The sequence below is a fragment of the Arachis duranensis genome, chromosome 6 (assembly GCF_000817695.3).
Source record: "Arachis duranensis cultivar V14167 chromosome 6, aradu.V14167.gnm2.J7QH, whole genome shotgun sequence".
Lineage (NCBI taxonomy): Eukaryota > Viridiplantae > Streptophyta > Magnoliopsida > Fabales > Fabaceae > Arachis > Arachis duranensis.
Window position 1 is genome coordinate 48,930,989 of NC_029777.3, and position 24,081 is coordinate 48,955,069.

General features: G+C 32.2%; 2 protein-coding genes across 2 annotated transcripts in view; one reads left to right on the forward strand and one right to left on the reverse strand.

Moving 5' to 3' along the window:
* Positions 1–18,019, forward strand: part of LOC107493780 (uncharacterized) — an 18,858-nt gene extending 839 nt beyond the window's left edge. The window contains exon 2 of the mRNA XM_016114834.3: positions 17,514–18,019. Within this exon, the coding sequence (XP_015970320.1) occupies positions 17,514–17,881 (368 nt within the window). The 3' untranslated portion in view covers positions 17,882–18,019. The remainder of the gene's footprint in view (positions 1–17,513) is intronic.
* On the reverse strand, positions 18,009–21,232 carry LOC107493779 (vacuolar protein-sorting-associated protein 37 homolog 1). The gene is made up of 7 exons (XM_016114833.3): positions 21,045–21,232; positions 20,604–20,810; positions 20,420–20,507; positions 18,895–18,934; positions 18,749–18,795; positions 18,531–18,651; positions 18,009–18,424 (listed from the first exon to the last, which is right to left on the reverse strand). The coding sequence occupies exons 1-7, from the start codon at positions 21,056–21,058 to the stop codon at positions 18,264–18,266; spliced, it is 678 nt and encodes a 225-aa protein (XP_015970319.1). The 5' UTR covers positions 21,059–21,232; the 3' UTR covers positions 18,009–18,263.
* Positions 21,233–24,081: the final 2,849 nt, after the last annotated feature.

Sequence of the window (24,081 nt, forward strand, 5' to 3'; positions counted from 1 at the left end):
CCAAAAAAATATTAAGAATAAGATTATTGTGAGTATTAGAACAAAAATACGATGTAAAAAAAGTACTAAATTAGCATTTTCACGTTAATACTTAAAATATAAGAAAAATGTAACATATATGGTTAAATACTCTTATATATATAATTTATATTTCTTATTTTTAATATAAAATATATTTTGCTAATTTTTATATGTTATTTTTCTTTTAATAAATAAATATTAATTTTATTATAAAATTAATTAATAAGATTATTCAAATATCTAAATTAAAATGATAGAATAATATAAAAAAATTATTTAAATTGATGTCTATTTTAGTAATTTTTCATCTAAAAGTAATTTTGAGTAATGTAATCCAAACAATATTTATTTTACTATAATCCATTTTGATATAAAGATGGCCAAACAAAAATCACTTCAATACAAACTTACTTTTTATCAAAATCAAGTTTGCAAAATAAATTTTATGCAAACTCCCATTTGCAAACTATAATCCAAACACACACTTTACGATCAAGATTATTAAAAATCGGACTGTTCAGAGAATTAGAGAAATTTGAAGATTTAGAAATTCAGTCAGACTTGAACGGTATATAAAGTTAGATAGCTAAATCTTTTTTGAACCAACACTACAAGAAAACAGCTCTATTGCCACGCTTTTAAAGCTGCCGGCACGCTTTTGAAAGGGTCACATCTGCTAGCGTAGCGGTTACTCTATCGCCATGCTTTTGGTGACCTATCACCATGCTTTATTTTTTGCCACGCTTTTGCAATAAACGTGGCTGTATGTGAGAGATATAGCCACGCTTTTAAAGGGTGGCAATAGCGAGAGATACGACCACACTTTTAAAGAATTGAAATAGCGAGAGATACTACTACGCTTTTAAAAGTGTGGCGATAACAAGAGATACGGCCACACTTTAGCGAGAGATACAGCCACGCTTTTAAAGCGTGCCGATAGCGAGATATTGCCACGCTTTCAAAGGGTGACAATAGCAAGAGATACGGCCACGTTTTTAAAGCGTGGCGATAGTCTTATCAAATTAAAAACAAACTCATTTTTCTGACTTTACCTTCATCACTGCACAATATAAATTTTCAGTCCTTTTTTATTACCAAACCTATAAAGATAGTATGCAATTTTTATTACAAGACAAATCAAACAGTAATTAGTGACATATATAATTTTTGCAATAATTGTTTTATACATTAATACACAAATACATAATAAATCTCGAGTTTAAACTCTGATCTCTCAACAAGCTTCTCAACCTGAGCATAAAAGCATAGAAATAATCAAATGGCCAATGCATCATCTCCATATATTAGTCCTACTGAGAAAGAAAACACTAGGGCACTCTTTTTATATGGATAAAAGAACGGAAGGAATTTAGGAGTTTAAATTTCAAGTCACATTATATATAATGAATTCTACGTTTGTCCTCTACCAACTAACAAAAAAAATGAAATTTTTTCAATAGTACAAAATGTTGTCACCCAATTCACGAGTAATTTCCATAACCCTCATGCATTGTTTTCTTCAACGTCTCAATTTTTATCAACTTCGATAGCCGCAGCAGCCATTAGCTCATCAAAGTTTGTTGTCTTTCCAAATCCCAAGTAATATTTCAATCTAAAACACCATATATCACATGTAGCAGTCAGAAATCAAATGGATTAAGACAACAAACATAATCTAAAATCAGCAAGCATAAGATATCTTACTCCTTTCAGCAGCAAGCCCATTATTTTTCAATATTTCAACAACAGTTACCAATGTGGCAATAGCTGCAGCAAAGAAAATGCAAATAATTCAGAAATATCAAAATTGCAATCACGAAAAAAAGTTGAGAAATATTGAACTACAAAGGAACAACTCATAAATAAATCACTAAAGAAATCATGCATATATTTCTCATTAATTTTTAAATGTAATTCTCCCATCCCAGAAAAAATGTGTTGTCCTTCAAAAATAGTGAAACAACTCTACAAATATTGCATTTCCAAAATACAATGCTATCTAATACTTCAATTAACTTACTAAATTTGACAAGTATTACACAATTTTTTCAAGTTCAATTGTGAATCCTTGCTCAAATATGCCAGTTACTACAAATTATTAGTAGACTTCGGAAAAATAAGCACAAAAAAGCATATTCGCAGCATATACATTCATAACCCTTCTATAATTAGAAACTATTATACTGAGTTTATAAAAGGAGGAGATAACAAGATAATGCATAAGAGAAATGAATAACATCTATATTCAGTGTCAACATTTATTCTTAAATCACAATCTACTTATTATTATACCATTAGAACTAGCAAAATAAAATCTTTCCTTTTCAATAAACATATAAGAGCTCAATTTTCTACTCATCAAACTTAGTACTATGAATCAAGCAACTCAATTTTGAGATTTCAATTAGTTCATACAAGTAAAAGAGATCATTAGGTCAAATGCAAATGAACTAAGCGGTGCTGAAGAAAATTAAACAAAGTAAAAGCATTAATAAGAGAGTTATCTATATACATACCATTGAATCAATGGATTTTTAGCAATAATCCTCAAGCTCTTGAAGCTCTTGAGAGAAGTTCTGCAAATACGGGAAGAAGGCATCTGAGACTGAGATTGGAACACAGAGATAGGTAGCAGTAGCAAAGTAGAAGTAGAATAAGAGGTAGCAGCGACAGCGAATAGTAATATGTTGAGCTCGTCAATATTTATATATGGTCACTTTGAAACATTGGAGACAAAAGTTTTTGGGATCCCAAGATAAGCTATTCAACCAATCAGTTCATAATTTCTTATAAATATAAAGCAAGCTAGAGCATTAACAGCTTCATATATTAGATTATATTAATCTAGTATGATTTTCAAATGAAAAAAAATATGGAATCTATGAATTACCTTTTTCAATGATTCGGAGTGTTTACAGCTAAAGAACTACACTCAACAATGATTTTGTTATGCATAAACACATAAAAAAAGAACAAAACTTAGTTTAACAAATGAACCAATTGACCTTAGATTTAACTACTATAATGAAAGCAAAAGAACCATGTTCGACATTATTATATGAGGCTTAAACAATTATCATTTAAACTTCTCTAACTACTTACAAACTAAAGAATTAGAGAACTAGGAAAGCACAAATGAATCAGTGAATAAACAACATAAACAAAGAAGCACAAATGAATTTTGTTGAAATGAGAAGTCAAACCTTGCTAGTAACCTTGTTCTTTGGGAATTTGACGGTACCTGCGGTTCTCTCCTTCCACCGGTTCCCTTCCTTGTCGAATCGGTAAAACTTCAATATCCTAAAATCAATTGGAAAAGAATACTAACAATTAAAGGCACAGAATTATTGTAATATTCAAAATAAATTATTAAATGGTGATTAAAGATTTACTGAAAAAGTATGAGTTAAAGATTACAGATCAAGGATGGCATCTTCATCTTCTTTGCCGGTTGTGATAGCAACCACCTCGAGCTTGATGATGGAAGGGAGCGGCCCTGAGCAACAAACCTTCTCCAATGCTCCTACGAAAAGGAGTGGGGGTTAGGGGTTCGTAGCGACAAAAGAAAGCAATGGCGGAGTGAGCATCAATGGAGGGTTTGGGTTGGACAGTTGAGCGTTGAGGGAGTTACCACCAGAGAGAGTCACCGCCGAAGGAGGGTTAGGGTTTAGGGTATGAATAGCGATGGTGGGAGTGTCAGAACAGGGACGATGTTCTTCAGATTACTGGGGTCACGTAGTGCTGTGGTTCTTTCGAAGAGTTTAGGGTTCTTTCGAAGCGCCTTTCTTTTAGGGTGAATACAAAGGTTTCGAAGAGTTTAGGATCCAAAGGAGAAAGATAGAGTTTTCGTAGAGGGTGTGCAATTTAATTAACTAATTATATCCTTTTCAAAATGATTTTTTTTGCAACCATTTGGCCACGCTTTTGAAGCGTGCCAAAAGAGTTGTAGGAAACGGCCACACTTTTAAAATGTCACTATAACAAAACCCTGTCACCATGCTTTAAAAGCGTGCCTGTTTTTCTCTATGGCTACGCTTTTTAAGCGTGAAAAAAAGCATGGCCAAATCTCGAATCAATTGCCACCCTTATAAAAGCGTAGCAAGAAAAAATGTGACCAAATCTCTAGTTAAAAGCGTGGCCATTGACCACTTTTGGCCATGCTTTTAAAGCATGGTAAGAAAAAAGCATGGTCATATGCCTTTTTTCTTGTAGTGCAAGTTCCAATAAGCGCTTTTCATTGTTTTCTATTTTTATTCTTCTTATACATGTTTAGTAAAATTATTTAGCACAGAAATTTTGATACACAATATAGAAATTTTAGTACATAGCATAAAAAGTTATCAAGGATCACATACCTAAAACATTGACACCCCACAAAATATGCACAACATAGAAATTTTGGTGCATAGTACAAAAATTTTGATACACATCACAAAATTTTTGTGCACAATGCATAAATTTTTGAAGGACCACATTTCCAAAATGTCGACATCTAACTAACAAAATACACACGGCCCAAAAATTTCAATGCACACCACAGAAATCTTTGAAAGACTACATGCCCAGAATATTTGTAACGATCTAACTTTTGACATGTTCGAACAATTCCCAATTGCAGAGGTTACCACTTAGTTTACCTATGGGACCCTAAACTCTGTATTACTTATATAGATATGAGTTTGTTACGCTATCAAATTCACATAACTTAGCCAAGTTTTATGAATTTGCGCTTGAATTAAAGACAAATCTAAGTGAAACCATACAATCACGTAACAAAATAAAAAAAATAAAGCAGTTATCATATAATGCCTTAAGGCTCTATTCATAGATCTTCCAATTAACATAGAAAGTCATCACAGATACCCAACCAGTAATACTTATAATTCAGAAGTTAGTACATAGTAAACTTATAAATACGTAGAAAAAATAACCATTTTTATCCACAAATATTTAAAAGAATGATAAAACTATCTATAAAGAACAAAACTAATGTTGTACTCACCAAAGATGTGTTATGCTTGACAAAAATACCCAAACATTAAAATTTTATTAACTCTTGTAAAAATTTAAACAAAATTCTCAAATTATCCTTATGTCTATCATTTTCAACATCTAAACAATCACTACTTTTATTTTTTCAAACCCTAAAACCCTTCATAACCTCTACTTTAATCACCTTTAACTCATAACAACCACACTAACACCACCAACAACACTACCAATATTACCAACATGATTATCAATAATTGAGAGGATAATTAATCTGGATGATACTAGACCAACGAGTGCTTGGGATTAAAATCTTGTGGATCTAACATAGGGTAACCAGAAATTTTGCCATCCAAAATTTGCAGTGGTTCATACTTATACCCAATCCCTATAAATTGATATGAAAAATTAAAGACCTCGTTAGGTTTTCCTTTGCCAAACTAAACCTAGTAGCTAACAAAGCCCGCCACGTCAACTTTGCCACCGTCACGGATGATATTTCCACTAGGATGCAGCATTCTCTGATGAACTTGCTACCGAGAGGAATACCATTGTGGCAATGTTCGAATTGGAAATAGAGGCCCTCAGAACCTTCAAAAAGTGGGAAGAACCACACAACGGTGAGTCCATGAAAATGAGAAGAAAGAGAGGATGAAACAAGAGTTGGAAGTGGTGAAGATAAAAGACTTTATTAACTTACAAATGAGGAAGTTTGTGCAGGAGCAAGAAGAGTGGCTTGACAAGTTTATGAAGATGCTGGAATAGAAAGAGAAAGAGAGGGTGCTAAAAGGAAGAGGTAGTGTTGGTAGTGGTAGTGTTGCTAGTGCTAGTGTAGTTGTTGTTATGAATAAATATTGGTAAGGTGGAGGTTATGGAGTTTTAGGATTTGAAAAAAATTGATGATGGTTCAGATGTTGAAGATTATAGAGAAATAAGGATAATTTGGGAATTTTGTGAAAAATTTTAATAAAGTAAATAAAAATTTAACGTTTGAATATTTTTGTCAAATATAATGCATCTTTGATGGGTACAACATTAATTTTATTATTTTATGTATAATTTTATCAGTGTTTTGAACATTTATAGGTAAAAATGGTTATTTTTCCAAATACAGATATATACATACAATACATATGACATTCCGGAACCTAGCCTACACATGAGCCTCTAGTCTGGTACCCAAGCTAACATAAAAGAAAGTAAATTCTTACCCCTCAGAAAATACTACAAAGGAGAAGTGGACAAAATCTAGTACTGAAGATGACCTATCCTACAACTGCCTTCAAAATCGAAAACCCAGTCTACTATTATCGTCTTAGAATCATCGCACGGAGCTTCCGACCTATCTCCTATAGCTCCACCACCCGAGGAAGGATCAGAAGCGTCCTCTACTGGATCTTCCTCAGGATCATCCTCCTTAGGTGATTACATCATAGGTCTGTCACCCCTAACTAGAGTGAGTGCCTCTCTTAGGGGATCTAACTGTGCAACCAACTAATCAACTGGAAAGGGATCCGACGGAGGCTTCGATGGTGTGTTGGGCTATGGATCAACATGAAGTCCCTCAAGATGGAACTCTTCCTAATAGTAGTGTGAAGGGAAGGCAAGATGAGTACCTCCTAAATGTAAGGCAAAAAGTGAAAAGTCGTAGGGTTGGAATAGGTTGAAGTCCGAAACATACAGTGAAAAAGCAAAAGAACGATCACGGAATGTATACATCTGAGTACTTGGCTCTCCCCAACTGATGGCGCTCTCTAGCATAAGGTCCCCGTAAGTAAATACAGTCGGCATCTCAATGAACATAACTCTTGTGCTAGTGATCATCACTGTAGGATCCATCTGTGGAAAAAAGGAAGGAAAAGGGGGTGAGAACCTACGTTTCCCAATAAGGTACTAATCTAACAAAGGGGATGAATCGTATATCGTACCTAGGGCACAACTATAGTGTAAAAGATCGTCGTAAGTTTTTCCATGTTAACCATAGGTTCAATGGCTATTTTGCACTTGGTTTTTATAGTTAGACTCTCATTAACTATACTCTAGTGTTTGTTAGTATATGTGATGAGTGAAAACATGATGTGCTCAAATACTGACAAGTATACCATATCGTTCAAGTAATACCACGGTGAGTGGTAGAGGTGTTTGCAGTTCAGTTTGGTTTGGTTTTTTAATGAAAATTCATCCGATCCAATGTTATATTAATAGTATCGTTCGGTTTGGTTTGATTTTTTTATTAAGCCCATCCGAACCAAACCAAACCAATTAAATTTGGTTTGGTTCGGTTCGGTTTGTTCAGTTTTTAAATTTTTTCAAAAACCTTTCCTGTTATAATCATCAAATCATATCTAGGGTACTAAAATAATTAACAATTTCACAATATCAGTAGATGCAGATGGAACAATGATCAACTTATAAATCACTAACAAATTAGCAGAAGCACAAGAAATTAAAATCATTAACAATTTTGTTACAAAAATAGCAGAAACAGATAGAACAATAATCAACCTGAATTGAATCAAGAAAATCAAGAAATACATCCAAATTAATTCCAAAAATTTTGCAAATATGGTGCACCAATTCCAAACTGAATCAAGAAATAGAACCAAACTAAATAAAAAATACAACCAAACTAATTCCAAAAATGTTCATGTAGTGCACCAATTCCACAAATTCTTCCTCTTTCACCTAAGATGTACATATCCGCCTGCAGCACAAGTAAACCCAAGAATTACATAAAATGGTTTCAAACAGATTATATGCAACAGAGGTTATGAAAAAGTATAAAATAAATGGTCAGAATCATATAATGGTGAATCTTTTACCCCTTCTCATCAATCTAAGGCCATCCTTGTTCAATTTCAGGAGCTTCTCATCAATCATATAATGGTGAACAGCTTCGTGAAAGTCAGCCCCATTTTTAACTACTCTGAACACAACAAAACAGAAACCGTCATCACATCATCAACACATCCGATCCAAATTTGATTATTTTTTATGTTAAAAAAATGAAATACATATATGAAATGGATTATCATAACACCATAAACAATTGACGAATGCAATTCCAAAATTGGTCGATAAATATAGTCTATTACATTCACTATCAGTAGAAGTAATAATGTTCAAGGCAAAGTCAAGAAAGCACAATAATATTAGAAATGATCGATAAATATAGTCTATTAGAGTGATGTTCATAGACATACCAACTGTCGATCGCCTGCTAAACTAATTCATGTTTTCCACATTGGCTATACACCTTAGCTCTTCCAAAGTCTTCCCCTAAACTAAAAAGTTCAGAATCAACCCTAAACCAAAATTTCCTTAAATCAAAACAGAACAAAAATTTTAAAATTAAAAAACTAAATCAGAATCAACAACTCAACCATAGAATCAAGAACAAGCTAACCAAGTGTTCATTACAAATTAAAATCAATAAGACTAAACCAGAATTAATAAAAATAGAATCAGAACAAAAAAAACAACAAAAGACTTAGGCTCCATTGCAGAGGACGACGGTGGTGCAGGATGGTGAGACGATGGCAGCGACAAACCAATGACCAGAGAGACTGGACAGATCAATGGCGAACGAGAGATGGATGACAAACGAGAGACAGACGACGAGTGGCAGCGGCTTCAACTGCATTTAGTGTGTGCTGCTTCGGTTCGTTGAAGACGACAGCGGCTGTTGGTTCGTGGAGGAGACGGCTACTGGAGAGGTGGTGTGTGGAGCCGTCGAGGCTGAAGGAGAAAGAGAAGCGCTACGAGCCTATGAGGGAGAGAGAGGAAGAGAGAAGGGCCGCACCGCCGCGATGGTGCTGTCCGGCAGCGTCGATGGCTGAGAAAAAGAAGGATGAGTTTTCGCTGAGATCTGCGCTGGAGAGACTGAGAGAGTGCTCGAGGGAGTTACGGTTTCTGCTATGGGCGGCTGGTTTAGAAGAAATTGGGGAGGGAGGCTACTTTTATAGTAGAGTTTTTAATAACACCGGTTCGGTTCGGTTCGGTTTGATTTTTTCTATCAGAACCGAAAACCAAACCGAATCGCAGAAAAATTGCAAAAAAATCATTTTTTTGGTTTTTTTGGTTTTCGGTTTTTTTGGTTTGGTTTATCGGTTTTGTTCGGATTGAATCGGTTTTGAATACTCCTAGTGAGTGGACATTGTTCCCGTGAGGATTAATTGATTGAGGCAAGCAAGGTCTAATTGAATCTCTAATTAGATCAATCAAACCTTAGATTGTAAAATATGGATCTTGAAGAAAAGAAAGAATAATGAAGAAAATAATAAGAGAACGCTTTATGAAGTTGGAAGAAAATCAATGGATGAGGATGTTGAAGGCCTTGGAGATGTTTGATTTTTGGAAGATGTGGTATAGTGTGGTATAATCATCGAGGGTCTTGCTAACATTGTTGTTCTCCTCTACCATTTTCTCTTCCTCTTCTTTCTTAGATTTTGATTTCTTCCTTAGTTGTGCAAGCATTCTTTGTATTTCGGGATCAAAAAGTGTCCAATCTTCTCTCCATTGCATACACAAACAAAATAGAAATAAAATGCACCGTGTTTAATAAAGAGGAAGAAAAAAAGAATAATAAAAATTTAAAAACAAAGATCTAATTTTGTGATTCAACCAAATGTATGTGGTCAATCTCAGTTAATCGACGGCAATAGTACCAAAAACATGATGGACTAATATTGGTAAGAGCACCAAGTCACTTTAAGTAATACCACGGTGAGTGGATATCGTTCCTACGAGGATTAAAGGATTGAGCAAACAACTTCTAATCGAATCTGTAATTAGATCAATGAACCTTTGTGAAGGAAGGATGAGATCTTGAAATAATAATAGTAAAGTATGTGAATGAATGCTTATGAATGATTAGAGAAATAAATAATGAATGGAGATGTTAAGATTTTGAAGGTGTTTAATTTTCCGAATAGAAAATGTTCATGTTTTTTTCATTTTGACTCAGGCAAGATACTTTCACAACAAATTAAAACTCAAATTCCTTGGCAATTCAATTTTTCTTTATCTTATTTAATTGTCAATTTCTTGGTCAATTAATTAACAAAAAGAGGTTAAACACAATTCCGATTTAAAGTCGCACAACCATTCAAAAGCTATTCCTAGTCAATTTGAAAAATTATGAAAAAGAGTTTCAAACTAATCCCGATATTAAAATTCCCAAGATAATAAAGGAATCCAAGAAAGAGTTAGAATATTTTCCAATATTTCTAATCATTAAGATGAAGAACGAAATTCAATTTTAAAAAAGTATCAATGCATTAATCAAAATAAAAGAAATAATCGATTTACAATTCCATAAAAATCAAGCAGAACTTCTAACTGTAACAAAAGAGAATTAGTGACTCATGATAAATAGAAAGATAAACTAAAACTAATGAATATGAGATGCTGGATTCCAGATGATCCTCAATGAACCATTGCTCGCTTATTTATATTCTAAATCCTAACCTAAAATTCAAATTTAAACTAAATCTAATCTTATCTTTTAAAGAATAAGATGACTAAAACAATAATTCAAATTTAAATTAAAACCAACTCTTATCTTTTTATAAGAAGATAACAATAACAAATCATTCAAATCTTAAATCTTTGGAGAGTCTGGGCCGAATCAAAGTATCCTAAAAGAGATTTCTGGGCACTGGACTTGGAGTTCTGGTGCCGGGCTTAGACAGTTGGCACTGGGCTCCCACTCCTCTGGCTCTTTTGGGCATCTAGTGCCATCCTCTGGCGTTGGGCGCCAATGTATTTTGGGCCTGGATATCGGAAGCTAGTCCTATCTTTCTTCGAACGCATTGAGCGCCAAGGTTTGGCGCTTGACTTCTTAACCCGCCAAGCTCTAAGGTTATGTTGCAAAATTATTGAAGTTGGGCACAATATTGTGGAGTTTGAACTCCTACACCTGTTTCCTCCTTAAAACCTTTTTTGTTTGCTTCTTTTCACCGGATTTCTTTAAAGAATACTCCTAAATATACAATAATTCTAAAACAACTCCAAATATATAGATTAACTTGAAAACTTTAATTAAAACATAAAAATTTAATTTAAACATAAGAAAATTATTAAAAAGTGATGTAAAAATTACTAAAGATGCCCAAGCATCAAATACTCTCCTCATATGTATCACTCGGATTAGGACGCTTGCGTTTACACTCAATTTATGACTTTTTTCCCTCTTTTGTGCTCACTATTCTTACATTTTTCCACTCTTAGATTGCTTTAATAAATTTAATAAGTTGCATTTCATAAATTAAGAAACAAAGAGGCCAAACTAAGATAAACTTAATGATAGAAACTATCAATTTGAAAAAAAACATCATACTATATGACAAAGAACACAAAACTAGGATGGACACTTTTTAGAGTTTTAAAGACACTAGAATAATTTTTTATCCCAACTAATATCCCAAAGTAATTTGAAACAAATCTAAAATTTTGAATACTTAAAACTTTAAATCAACAACCTTGTTAATTATATTGTATGACCTTCTCCTCATCGTTTTTTCTTGCACTTCAAGAACACCACCTATTTCGCTTTTTTTTTTAATTCTTTTTTGTTTACACTTTAAGAACACTATCGTTTTTTTTTTGTTCGTTTTTTTTTTGAATTTCTTAATTTTTTTTTGTAATGTAACTCTAAAGTAAATTTGCAAAAATAGAAGATAAAATAAAGATATTAAACAAGAACACTAGCATGTCTAGATAAATAAGTTTTTCTACAACATATAACTGATACCAAATGTTATGAAAATACAGACAAAATTAAAAGCAATAAGAAAAGACACAGCGAAAACATAAAATACGGATAAAGATTTTTTTTACTAGACCAAATAAAGTTTTTTGACAAATCTTAACAACAAATCAAACTAAAATATGGACTACATAACTTCAAAAATTAATGCTAAATTTGTGACCCCCCAATGAATTTGAAGAGCTTTCTTAGTCTCTTTGATGTCCAACACCACTATTTTGAGACAAACTCTTGGTCTCTTTGTTGTCTAAGACCGGTATAATATAATTCTTTTAATATTCAGATCCTTTAACAAGACAAGATTACCATTCTACCCTTAGTTTTAAAATGCCAAAAATGTCCTCTTGAACACATATCATAAGATGGGCGTCCCTACATCGTTTTTATCCCCAACGTTTAGGGTAAGTCTCAAAGTTGTCCCTAACGTTTAAATCATCCTATTTAAATCCCTAACGTTTCAAAATTGATTCAATGTTGTCCTGCCGTTAGGATTCTGTTAACGGAATTGATGGCAAGATAAAATTGAGACAATTTTGAAACATTAGAGACTTAAATAGGACGAACACGTTAGGGACAAAAACGATATATAAAAATAAATTTTATTTTTATTTTTTAATAATATTAATTTTTTACGGTACATAGTTATTCAATTATTTTTTAATCACATTTAAGTAAATTACACTTAATCACATTAATTTTTTATTCTAAATAAATTTATTTTTTTATAATTTAACTCTTAAAAATTTTTACTCATCATAAAATGTTTGTAGAATGACTAATACATAAATTTGTGAGAAAAATATGATACATATACAATAAAGTAATGTGATTCTAGTCATTTTACAAACATTTCATGATGTCATGATGAGTAAAAATCTTTAAGAGTTAAATTATAAAAAAATAAATATATCTAGAATCAAAGTAATGTGATTAAGTGTAATTTACTTAAATGTGATTAAAAATAATTTAATAACTATGTACCGTAAAAATTGATATTAATGAAGGATAAAATTAAAATTTATTTCTATGTATCGTCTCAATTTTGTCCCACCGTCAATTCCATTAACAGATTCCTAACGGTAGGATAACATTGAGTCAATTTTAAAACGTTAGAAACTTAAATAGGATGATTCAAACGTTAGAGACAACTTTAAAACTTACCCCAAACGTTAGGGACAAAAATAGTACTTTACTCTTTTAATTACTTTTATATCCTTACTTCCAAATTTGTACATCTTTATCATTAATCTTTTATGATATATCCTTTTACATCCTTTTTCTTTTGTAGTTGTTTTTGTATCCTTCATCTTTATTTGTAATTACTATTTTATCCTTTAATTTTATCCTTAAAATATTTTATATTTCTTTTTCTCTAAATTACCATGTTATCCTTAACATTTTATAATATGATTGTTTTACCCTTTCCTCTTCAATTTTACCATTTAAGCATTATACTTTTTCTTAAATGATGATTTTGCACCTAACTTCTCACTTTGAATATTTTATCCTCCTATTTTATCAGCATGACTATTTTATCTTTATGTTATACAATTATCTATTTTAATATTCTCTTTTATTCAAAATGATTATTTTTCCTTTATATTTCATAATTATCTAATCTAACTTTAACTTTTTATCCAATGACCTTTTTATCCCTTATTTTACTAGTTTATTTTTAATCTTTATCTAAATGAACATTATACCCTTATGTTCCATATTCATTTATCCTAACTTTATTTTTTTTTATCAAAAATAACAAATTTGTCCCTTATGACTCCCAACTTACTATTTTATCTAAAAATTTTTTTCTAAAGACTCTTTTATCCTTTTTAACCTAAATTACTATTTTATCCCTAATCTTTGACCCTTATCTTTTATCTTGTTATATTTACACTTTTATTTCTAAACTCTACTAAAATTTTTTTTATAATTATATTTTTATTTCTAGGATTCCTATGGTCATATTTTTAAACATTGTCTTTTGTTATTTATACTTTTAGCCCACTTTTTATTCTAAGTTACATTTTAACCAAGTGTGTTATTTATACTTTTAGCCCACTTTTTATTCTAAGTTACATTTTAACCAAGTGTGGTGCATCATATATTTTACATGGACATCAACTTTGTTTTTGTGATTCTCCTAGACTCTTTTAACTACTTTTCTTCTAATCTTTCAATCTTTTACTTAATTAATTTTATTAACCACTTTATGAGTTCTTATCTTCATTTTCAACCTATGTAAAAGTATGACTTAACCACAAAAATATAGAGGTGTAACATATTCCATATTCATCATATATGCTTCTATAACATTTTCAAGTCTTTAAGACCCTTTCTTTTAATCTTTCATTCTTTTACTTTCTTTAATATTATGAGCATCCTTTAATTTTATGATTTCTTCTCTTGATTTTCATCTTTTACAAAATCATATTTTTTAGCCCAAGATTGCATACATAATTCGGCCATCATACATCATCAAATATATCCATAAAAAATTCATATAAAACATCATCAACATACTTTAATGTTTCATTCACCATACAAGCATCATCAAGCACACTCAAAATGATCATTAACCATCACCAAAACATCATTAAAACATCAATAGAAGCATTTTATCCAAAGAAAAAGCTTTCTAACTATCCTAACCCTTACCTTCCTTGTTAGTGCTTCTAAGTTTACTCCTTTAATCCTTATGATCACAACAACCTCCCTTATGAATTTGGATCCTTGTTGTATGAACTTCTTAAGAATACTAGAACATGGTTTATGAACAAGATACCATCAAAACAACTTTTTGGATCATAGAAGGACCATGGGGGAATTTACAAGAAGAGAAGAGGAGGAAGATTTGTTCTCACTATTAGAAGTGATGTATCCTTGATCTTTAGAGACTCCTAGGCTTAATTGTCTAAGCAAGAAAAATAAAATCATTATTCCTTCTTGGAACCACAAAGTTGTCGAACATAAGGAGAAAGAAAAAGGAAAAATTCTCCTTACATACCTTGATGATCTTGAGATGGAAAACAAAGAAGATAATGAGAATATTGGGCTAACATGGATTCTTAAGAAGAGAGGTTATGTTCTTGAAAATGGAAGAAGAATTTGAATGAAGGTTTGAGTGTTCATGCTCTCTTTTTCTTCCTCTCAATTTCGGTCATTCTCTCTCTTTTTTTTTCGTTCTCTTTGTTTTCTTTTCTTCTTACTAGATAACTTAGAGAATAAGTGGTGAAAGGTTAGAATATTTGGTGAAAGGAAAAAGGATTGGCAACGTTGGGAACAAGGAGAGATAAGGGTGGAGTTTTAGTTTTCTCTTTCCTTTTTCTTTCTTCAATCTTATCTCATTTTTCTTTCTTAATAACTTGGACAGAAATTAAGCATGTGATGAAATGAGATGATGATGAGATGGCGGAAGGTTAGAAGGAGAGTGAGAAGTTAGTGATGTAGTTTAGATGACATAATCATTCTTATCCTTAGGTATTTACCACATGATTCATTTAATTTCCTTTTTTTTTTAATCTTATCTCACTCTTCTTTCTTACTAATTATGACATAATAAATTTTAGCATGAGGCATTAGGAAGGGTAAGAGAGAGTGGAAAGCTTAGTTTTTGATAAATTTTTTTGAAGAAATTTTTGTACTTTTTAAAAACGCAATCACCTCATTTTATATTTGGTAAATCAAAAGGTTTATGTGCTTATTTTTATAGTTTTTAAAAGTTAGAGGTATCTTTAAAAGTACCTAAAAAAACTTTTTAAAATTGACTTATACTTATTAAAATTAAAACGTTTAATATAATCTTATACATTAATTAATATTTAAATTTTAAAAATTATTATAATATTTTTAAATTTTAAATTTAAAAACATCTAATATCTATTATAGTATTTTTAAATTTTAAAAATTATTTTACTAAATACATTTGTTTATTTATACTTATTAAAAGTCATTTTTAATTTTTTTTACCAAATATATATACTATAACTTTTAAAAAATTAGTTTTTAAAAGTTAGTTTTCATAAGTTACTCAAAAAGTAAAAACTATACTAAGCTAAGGCAAAGTTGGAGAAAAGAGAAGAGTGAAAAATTATCTCGTGTGATAAAATCCTTGTGACATAATCAAGCTTATCTTATGTTAAGTTACCACATTCTCTTATCTCTCTTTTCTTCCTTGGTTCCTAAGACATAAGATTTGATCATGTGATATATTAGAGAGTGAGAGAGAGAACTGATTTTTGGAGAAGAGATAACTGATAGATAATTTCACATGATGAAATATTGGTGACATAATGATGTTCGTCTTAAATTAATTTACCACATAGTGAATGAGTATACGGTGGACAATGGTTTATGAAAGGGGAATTAATGTAATCTTGTGGCTTGGAATTCTTGCAAAATAATTATTAAAAGTGGTAATTATTTGATTATTTATTTTTATTGTATTAAATATAATGAATAATTATGTCAATATGAGAAATATTGGTATCATAAATTATCTCAATTCTAAAATATCTTTAAAATATTTTGGTGAAGTTAAACTGATAAAAAAATACTAATTAAAAATTTTTATCGAATAAATTTGGACCTAGTAATTAAAAGTCACCATTAAAGAGTATTATTTTTTTTATATGAAAAATAATATTTTATTGGTGAAATTTTTTTTTATATATAGTTTATTTGAATTCGCCTCGTTAATACGAAGTGAACCGTGATTCTTGATTTTCGTAAATTCCAGTTGCATAATGCTCGAAAAATTGCTCTACGAAAAATTGGATTATTTTAATATTGACTCATCGAACCAACAAAATACATTGGCAGCAATTATGTACTATGTGAAAAAATTTTTGTTCTATAAACAAATATTTTTGTACTATATGCAAAAATTTTGATACTATATAAATTTATACTATGTATAAAAATTTTTATGCTTTGTATAAAAATTTATGTGCTATATGAATAAGCTTTTGTATTCTGTAACAAAAATTTTTGTATTGAAAAAGTGCAGAAAAGGAGAAAGCGATGACATATGCATGCGCCTTTTTTTTCCCTAGACTTGTGGCAACTTAGATTTAATTACAAAAACGTTAGTACATGTAGTATGACTATATAATAAAATAGTTTATTTTTATATAAATATACTTTTAAAATATGTTTTTAAATAACTAGATTGTTGAACCAATTTTTTACAATAGGTTTTTAAACCCGAACTAGACCAGCTAAGTAACGAGTTTTCAATTAATCGACCTGAACTAGCCAATTTGTTCTAGTTCTCAGAATATTGGATTTTGGATATTATACTGTCAACTTTATTGGTTCTAAAAACGGTACCAAGACCTATTTGGTCTGTCAAATGTTTTCTATTTTAATTTTCAATATTTCCTGCTATATTTTATGAAAGAATAAAGTATAAAAAAAAAACTAAATAAATAAAAGAACACCTTATTTTTGAAAATAGAAAGCAAGAACTTGGGGAAATTCTATCCGAAACTATGAAGATGGCTGAAGATTTTGGAATACATGGGGCTTACAGTCGCCGAAGTGAAGAAGAAGGAAGAAGATGAAGACCACTTTCCCCTTTCTGTCTGAATATTTATTAATAGCTATTTGTTATAATTTTGGGAGACCCCCATATTTGACAATTTTGTATATTGCAATAAAATTATTATCTTCGAGAAAAAAAATATTGTTTTTACCGTTCTCATTATTATACTAATTCTTGTCTTTGCACTATTAGGAGTCAAGGTGTCTCTAACCTGCATGGACAAGAGAAGCAGGGTTGTGTATTATACAAGTGACGCTACAGATGAGTTGGGGCAATACGAAATAACCGTGAACAAGTATTTCAACGGCAAGGAACTGTATACGAAGGGGTGTACAGTTAGGTTGGTGTCATCCCCAGACGATGTTTGCAATATCCTTACTGAATTTGGTGGTGGAAACTCCGGCATCAAGCTCAGCCGCCCAACATCCGTGTATCGTGGTTTGATCAAACACTTGCTCAAACCTTTGTATTATACGACTCCTATGTGTGATAAGCCGGACACCGATAACTCTGATTCTGAATACAAAGATGCACAAGGACAACGAGGCCACTACAAATAAATGGCAATGTACTTTCTTTGTTCACCATTTCTTTCCCTTCGTTATCTGTTATTTTCCCCTTTCCCATTTATAAACTCTTGCAAGAAAGTGTTTAGAGTGTGTCAAGAAAAAAAAAATAAAAAAGAAATTAATATAACGAAAATTTAGTAATTTCAAGCTATATAACGTTTCATCGTCCAAAAGAATAAAAAAAGCAGAAAAAAAAGGGCGAGCTGTTATAATGTTCCCCATCTGTAACGGATGGCACTATCCAAACGACTATAAATTTAATATAATTGGTGCCAAACAGCATTGATCAATTGCCAGATATATTGACAAGAATGAAAACAAAGTAGAATACAATTTTGACAAGAGTTAATTTTCATATTCCATATGTTTGTGCTCATATATTTGATGTCTTGGCAGCAAGATGTATGAGACTTTTACGGTGGTAAGCGATACGTAGCTTCTTGTAATGCTGCAAAAATGCTGCAAGGTCAATCTCTCTGTCAAGTATTTTCTGGTGTAGATTTTCAGATTCCTCATCTGTCTTATTCATAGACTCTGCAAAGTAATTATTTAATTTCGTCAAATTCATGAAACACCAGAAGCCGTCTCAATAGTAATAAGTTTGTGATCTATTGCGTCGAATTATCAATTGAAATCATACCTTGAATCCTGTGGATAAGGGATGCTGGGGAATTCATCTTCAGCATTTCTTCTTTCTGTTTCTCAAGCTCGCTTAGTTTCTCTTTAGCAGCAGCTAACTCAGTTGTCCGAATAATGCTACTCTGTTATAAAGGAGTAAGGAGGGAAATTTTATGTGGGAAATTTTATATTACCATAAAATTTCCCAAAAATAACCATAGTATAGGATTTCAATCTTACTTGATTCCTGAGTTCCATTATCCGAGGTTCCCTTTTTAGATTTTCCTCTGCATTAAACAGAACATTTGTGATGCTCTGCAATACTTAGTTGCAGCACAACCATCAAATGGCAGCACATCATAATAATAAATAATAATATAACTCACCCGCTAGCTGCAAATTCTCTTTGCAAAGTTCATCTTTCAGCTGATCAAATAAATATGGAATAAAAAGTTAACACATAAGCATATATAAAAACAACTAAACAAGCATCAGAAGGAAAACTGCTTGAGGAAAAGATTTGTATAGATTATAGAACAATAGATCAATAGAAATCAGCTAAACCTTATCCAATACATTTTGGACGGAACCACTTGTGCAATTGTGCGACGTTTTCTAGATTAGTATGATAAAGGCAACTGTTTGACCATTGTTCTGTAATAATCAGTATATATTGCGACCCTTCCAGTATGGCACCAATGAATTTCAAATTCTCAGTACTAGTAGCTGCAGACTGCACAAACATATGTACTCACCGGATTTAGTGCCAATCCCCCATTATAGCTAGCACATGGTGGAGGCACTAATCTCAATAATCCTAAGAATGTTCCTAATATATCCATGTCCTTCTAACTGTATATATATTAAGGGTAACTCTGAAGGAAGAAACAAAGAAGTTAAAATACATCTTTGGATCAAAATCACATTTTGAAATGGTATAAGACTGTAAGTCATAGACAACTAGCATTAGATATAGGGTTTGGCACACCAAACATGCAATACTCCTCAACACAGCATAGGGTGATGCTTTTATCTATGAACCCTAGAGGCAAATGGTATATATGGTAAGAACCTTCTAAAGCTTGTAATATCAGTTTACAATTCATCCCAAATGCAGAATGGCCCAATAACAGCATGCCGGTAGAATTTCTCAAAATTTACGTTAATGCATATCACCTCTTTTCATGCTTATACGCTCCAAAACCAGAAAGATCAAGGTATACTAAGACAAAAAACCAAACACTGGCTCAGCATGATATATAGTCGCAAAGAGACTCTGAAGTGAATGAAAAATCAATCAGGGAGATGCTTTGGTTCCCTCCGAAAATTAGAGGTACGTTACCTTCTGTGATTCTGTCATGTATTAGTCTATGATAAATCTATTTAACACTCATTTAACGCATCCAATAAATCTCTTTGCAATCTTATTCGAATACGAAGTATTATATTTGAATTGAATTCTAAACAATTAACTTATCGCATTATTTCTACTCTTATAGAAGTAAGAGCTTGATAAATACTTGCATAGTTCTAGAGTATATTTAATGTATACTCCAAAACTTATTTTAACCAAACTTTAACTACATGTTCAATTGATTAGAAGTGATAATTTGATGTGTTATATGCCATAGAGGGTAATATACTTCTTTGGAAGGTACCCGAAGAAATTGCCAGTCAGAAAAGACAGTTATCTAAACTGCCAGGGGAACAAAGTAGCTCTTCATAGCCCTTACAAATACATTGAAATAAATATTTTCATATCAACTTACAAAAAACTATCTCAGCAGAATGTAGAAGCAGCACTAAGCCACTTCCATAAAACCTGCTAACATAAAAAGCAATCAAGGCAGCGACAAAATTAAGAGGCATCAAGTTACCATACATTAGAGAGAAATCGTGTATTCAACTCACATTATTTTGAGTCTTGACCATATCAAGCGAATTTAGGAACTGTTGATAAGTATCCTTGTCGGACAACATCTTCCTCAACTCGTCGATACTGATAAATTCACAAAGAACAACACCATTAAGAACACCATATTCAGATGCAAATTAAAATCCCAAGAAACAAAATGGAGCAAGAGAGAGGTCTTACCTCTTGTCTTTCAAGGCGGCAATGACGCCGGCAGCTTCGGCAGGCGGAACATGCGACGAAGGGTGTATCCTCGGAGAAGCGTAGCCAGTGGAGGAAGCGGCGGAGGGTGTGGCAGGCCTCGATGAGCTCGGCGTGCTCATCACCGATGGAGGATACCACGACTGCGATGAAGAACCATCGTGCTGAGGTTGTTGCTCTTGTGATCCCCTAACCACAAAAAACAAAAAAAAAATCAATCCAAATTTGATTTACGGCTTTCGTTCACACACATTGGAATTCGATAACCGTTGAATCTAAGCTAGGTATATGAAGAATTCTACTTGGGATTTTAGTTTTTGTCGAATTGAAAACGAGTGATACAAAAGATGCCATAGCGAGTTATTCCAAGGAAGTTTGGAAAATCGAAGGGGAAAGAAATAAAGAAAAAATAAATTGAATTACCAGAATCTGAACATCGAGCTGACGATCGATAACGAATTGCTGAATCACTGAGCTGAGCGAAGGAAAACCCTCGAAATTTTTGAAAAACAGAGACACGGAACGGCACGGGTAAGCAAAAATTTAATGACCCGTCGTTCGTTCGAGTTTTTGATTTCTTGGAAGGAATATTTTTTGGGTCAAGGATTCGTTACTCCGTCTTTGTGTGGGAGTTTCATTAACCAACACAATAATATTTATAAAATAAATTTTATTTTTTTAAAAGATATAGACCTTAATTCTCAAAAAATCAATAATAAATCATATTTGTTATCCGTATATTTTTATGTATTTCTATATATTATTTGTAGATCTATATACTATTTAGAGATGATGATAATAAATTAAAAACGCGAAATTCAAAAAACTTAAAGAGAATTTACCGAGAGTTAAGCAAACTCTATAAAATTTATAGAGTTCACCGGAAATTAGACGAATTTGCCAATTTTTATAGTGTTCGCCGGGAGTCCGACGAACTTGCTTAAATAAATATAAAAAAAACATATTTTAAAAATTAAAGTTCAAAAATCATGTTTGAAGAAATATGAATTTTTTTATTTTATTATTGAAAAAAAAATCTTTTTTCGTAACATACATGATGAATGCAAGTTTCAATTTAAAATTTCAAAATCTCTATGAATTGGTTTCAATAGTAAACAATACTAGGGGTGGCAAAGCGGGCCGGTCCGCCCCAATCCGCCCCGCCCCGCCTAGGCCCGCCTCATAAATGGGACGGATCGGCCCGCCCCGCCAACTAAAATGGGTTCAAAATGCTAGTCCGCTCCACTTTATGGTGGATTGGCGGATTCGCGGGTTAGTCCGCTTGACTCTTTTTTTTTTGAAAAATAAAATTCATTAAAATTAACCAAAAAATAATGATTAAAAAATCAAATACAAATAAAAAATAATCAAATTATAATATAATTTTTTTATTTTTTTATTTTTAACATCAATAAAATTGTTCAAAATAATATTTGTCAATAAAATCTTCTTTATTTTAAAAAAATAAGTCACATAATTTGAACATATATACAAAATTGTAAAATAAAATAAATAAAGTTAATAACTAAAAGAAAAGCGGGCCAGCCCGCCCCGCCCCGCCAAAACCCGCCAATTTGGCAGTGTGGGTTTGGCTGATTTTGAAAATTTGGCGGGCTCCAAATCATAGCCCGACCCGCCTTTTTTAGCGGCTTTAACGGATCGACCCGACGGGCTCGACCCATTTTGCCACTCCTACTGGCAAAACTCTCTTTGCACTCTCTCCTCTCCCTTCCCAACGCACTCCCCCTCCCCAACGTAGCCTCCTCTGTAAGAACTGAGTTTTAATTAATAATTTAATTGTCCGGAATAAGTTCGAAAAATTAGAAAGATTAATTAGAAAATATAAAGGTGAGATTCAGATTCAATGAATTTTTACGAGCAAGAAAAAATATTTTTCTGTTGAAAAAGGCGTAAAGACGCGTACCGGTAATTTAGCCGACAGTACCTACTTAAGTCTGCCCTGTACTGCATGATAGAAAATAAAATAGTAGAAAAACTTAGGAAAATATTTAAAGTTGAAAACCGGGCACTAATTCTAAAAGTTTGATCCAAAGTTAGGCCAAACGGACCAAAAATTCTAACAGGTTGAACCAGGCCCAAGTTGGGCCCAAATCCAACGTACATAAACCCTTTAATGAGTCATTTTCAGCTCATTTTACACCAAAATGAAGAAAGAGGCACTGAGATGAGAAGTGAGGAGAAGGAAGCCATTATCACTATTCATCTCCTCTTTTAAAGCTCCATAACTTTTGATCAGGAGTTCTGATTGACGAGTCATTTGCGGCCACGCGAAAATCTCATCGAGCTCTTCATTTCTAGCCAAACAAAGTTGGTAAGAACCCAAAGCTCATGCTCCATTTTTCTGCCCTATGTAATTCTGTGATTTTGGGTTTTGATTTTGGAAAAATTTTGTAATTTTGGTTGTTTAGGTGTGATCTAGTAGCGGGTTATTGTTGAGTTTTGTCCTAATTCACAATGGGTAAGGTAAAAAAACTCTATACTCTTGTGATTTATCACATTTGCGAACCCTAAGTTTCGATTGTGGTAATTTATATGGTTTAGCTTGGAATTCTTGTTGGTTGGAGTTGCATTGAGGAATTGGTGCACTTGGAGTTGATCTTTGGTGGCTAGGCATTGTTGAGCTTGTTTGAGGACTCAATTTGGTGACTTTGTGAATATTGAGAATCGGCCAAGGTATGGTTTCGGTTTTCTTTTTGTAATATGTATTGTTTCGTGACACTTAGACTAGTGGCTTTTAAGATAGGATCGAATGATGTGGTTGTATGATTAATTGCATGTAGTTATGGTTGATGATGATTTTGATGAAGGTTTAAGGAGTTGTATATGGTGGAGTATGAATTTTGATGATTATGATGATTGTGATGATTGGATGAATTATGATGTTGATAATGGGTAATTGTTGATGTGTTAATGATTGATGATGTTATTGTTAATGAATGATGTTGAGTATTGATATTGGTGTTGAATGATGTAACTTATGAGGATTGAAGATTGATAAGTGACCAAAAGCATAGGTTTGGATTTTCACACTAAAAATATGATTTTCACACCAAACCCAACCATTGATCATCAATCAAATAATAATGTCACAATACAAAATAACCGAGAGTATTTAGCTCCCGGGTCGTCTTCCCTTGGAGTTGCAATGAAATGTATAATTATTGGCTATGAGAGAGAGTATGGGGAATTGGGAATGCAAGAAAGCAACAAATGTAAATAGCAAGAGAGCAAATAAATATGCAAGGAATGTAAATGACAACTCTTGACAAGAATTGGAGAATTTAGGATTCCTATCCTAGTTATGGACCACAAACATGGCAATTGTGGAATCAATCTAAATTAGTCAATCCTCTTTGAGAATTAGTCAAAAGGGCATAATTGATCTTAATCCATAAGTCCTAGTCAACTCACTAATTACTTAGTGAAAGACTAGCGTCAA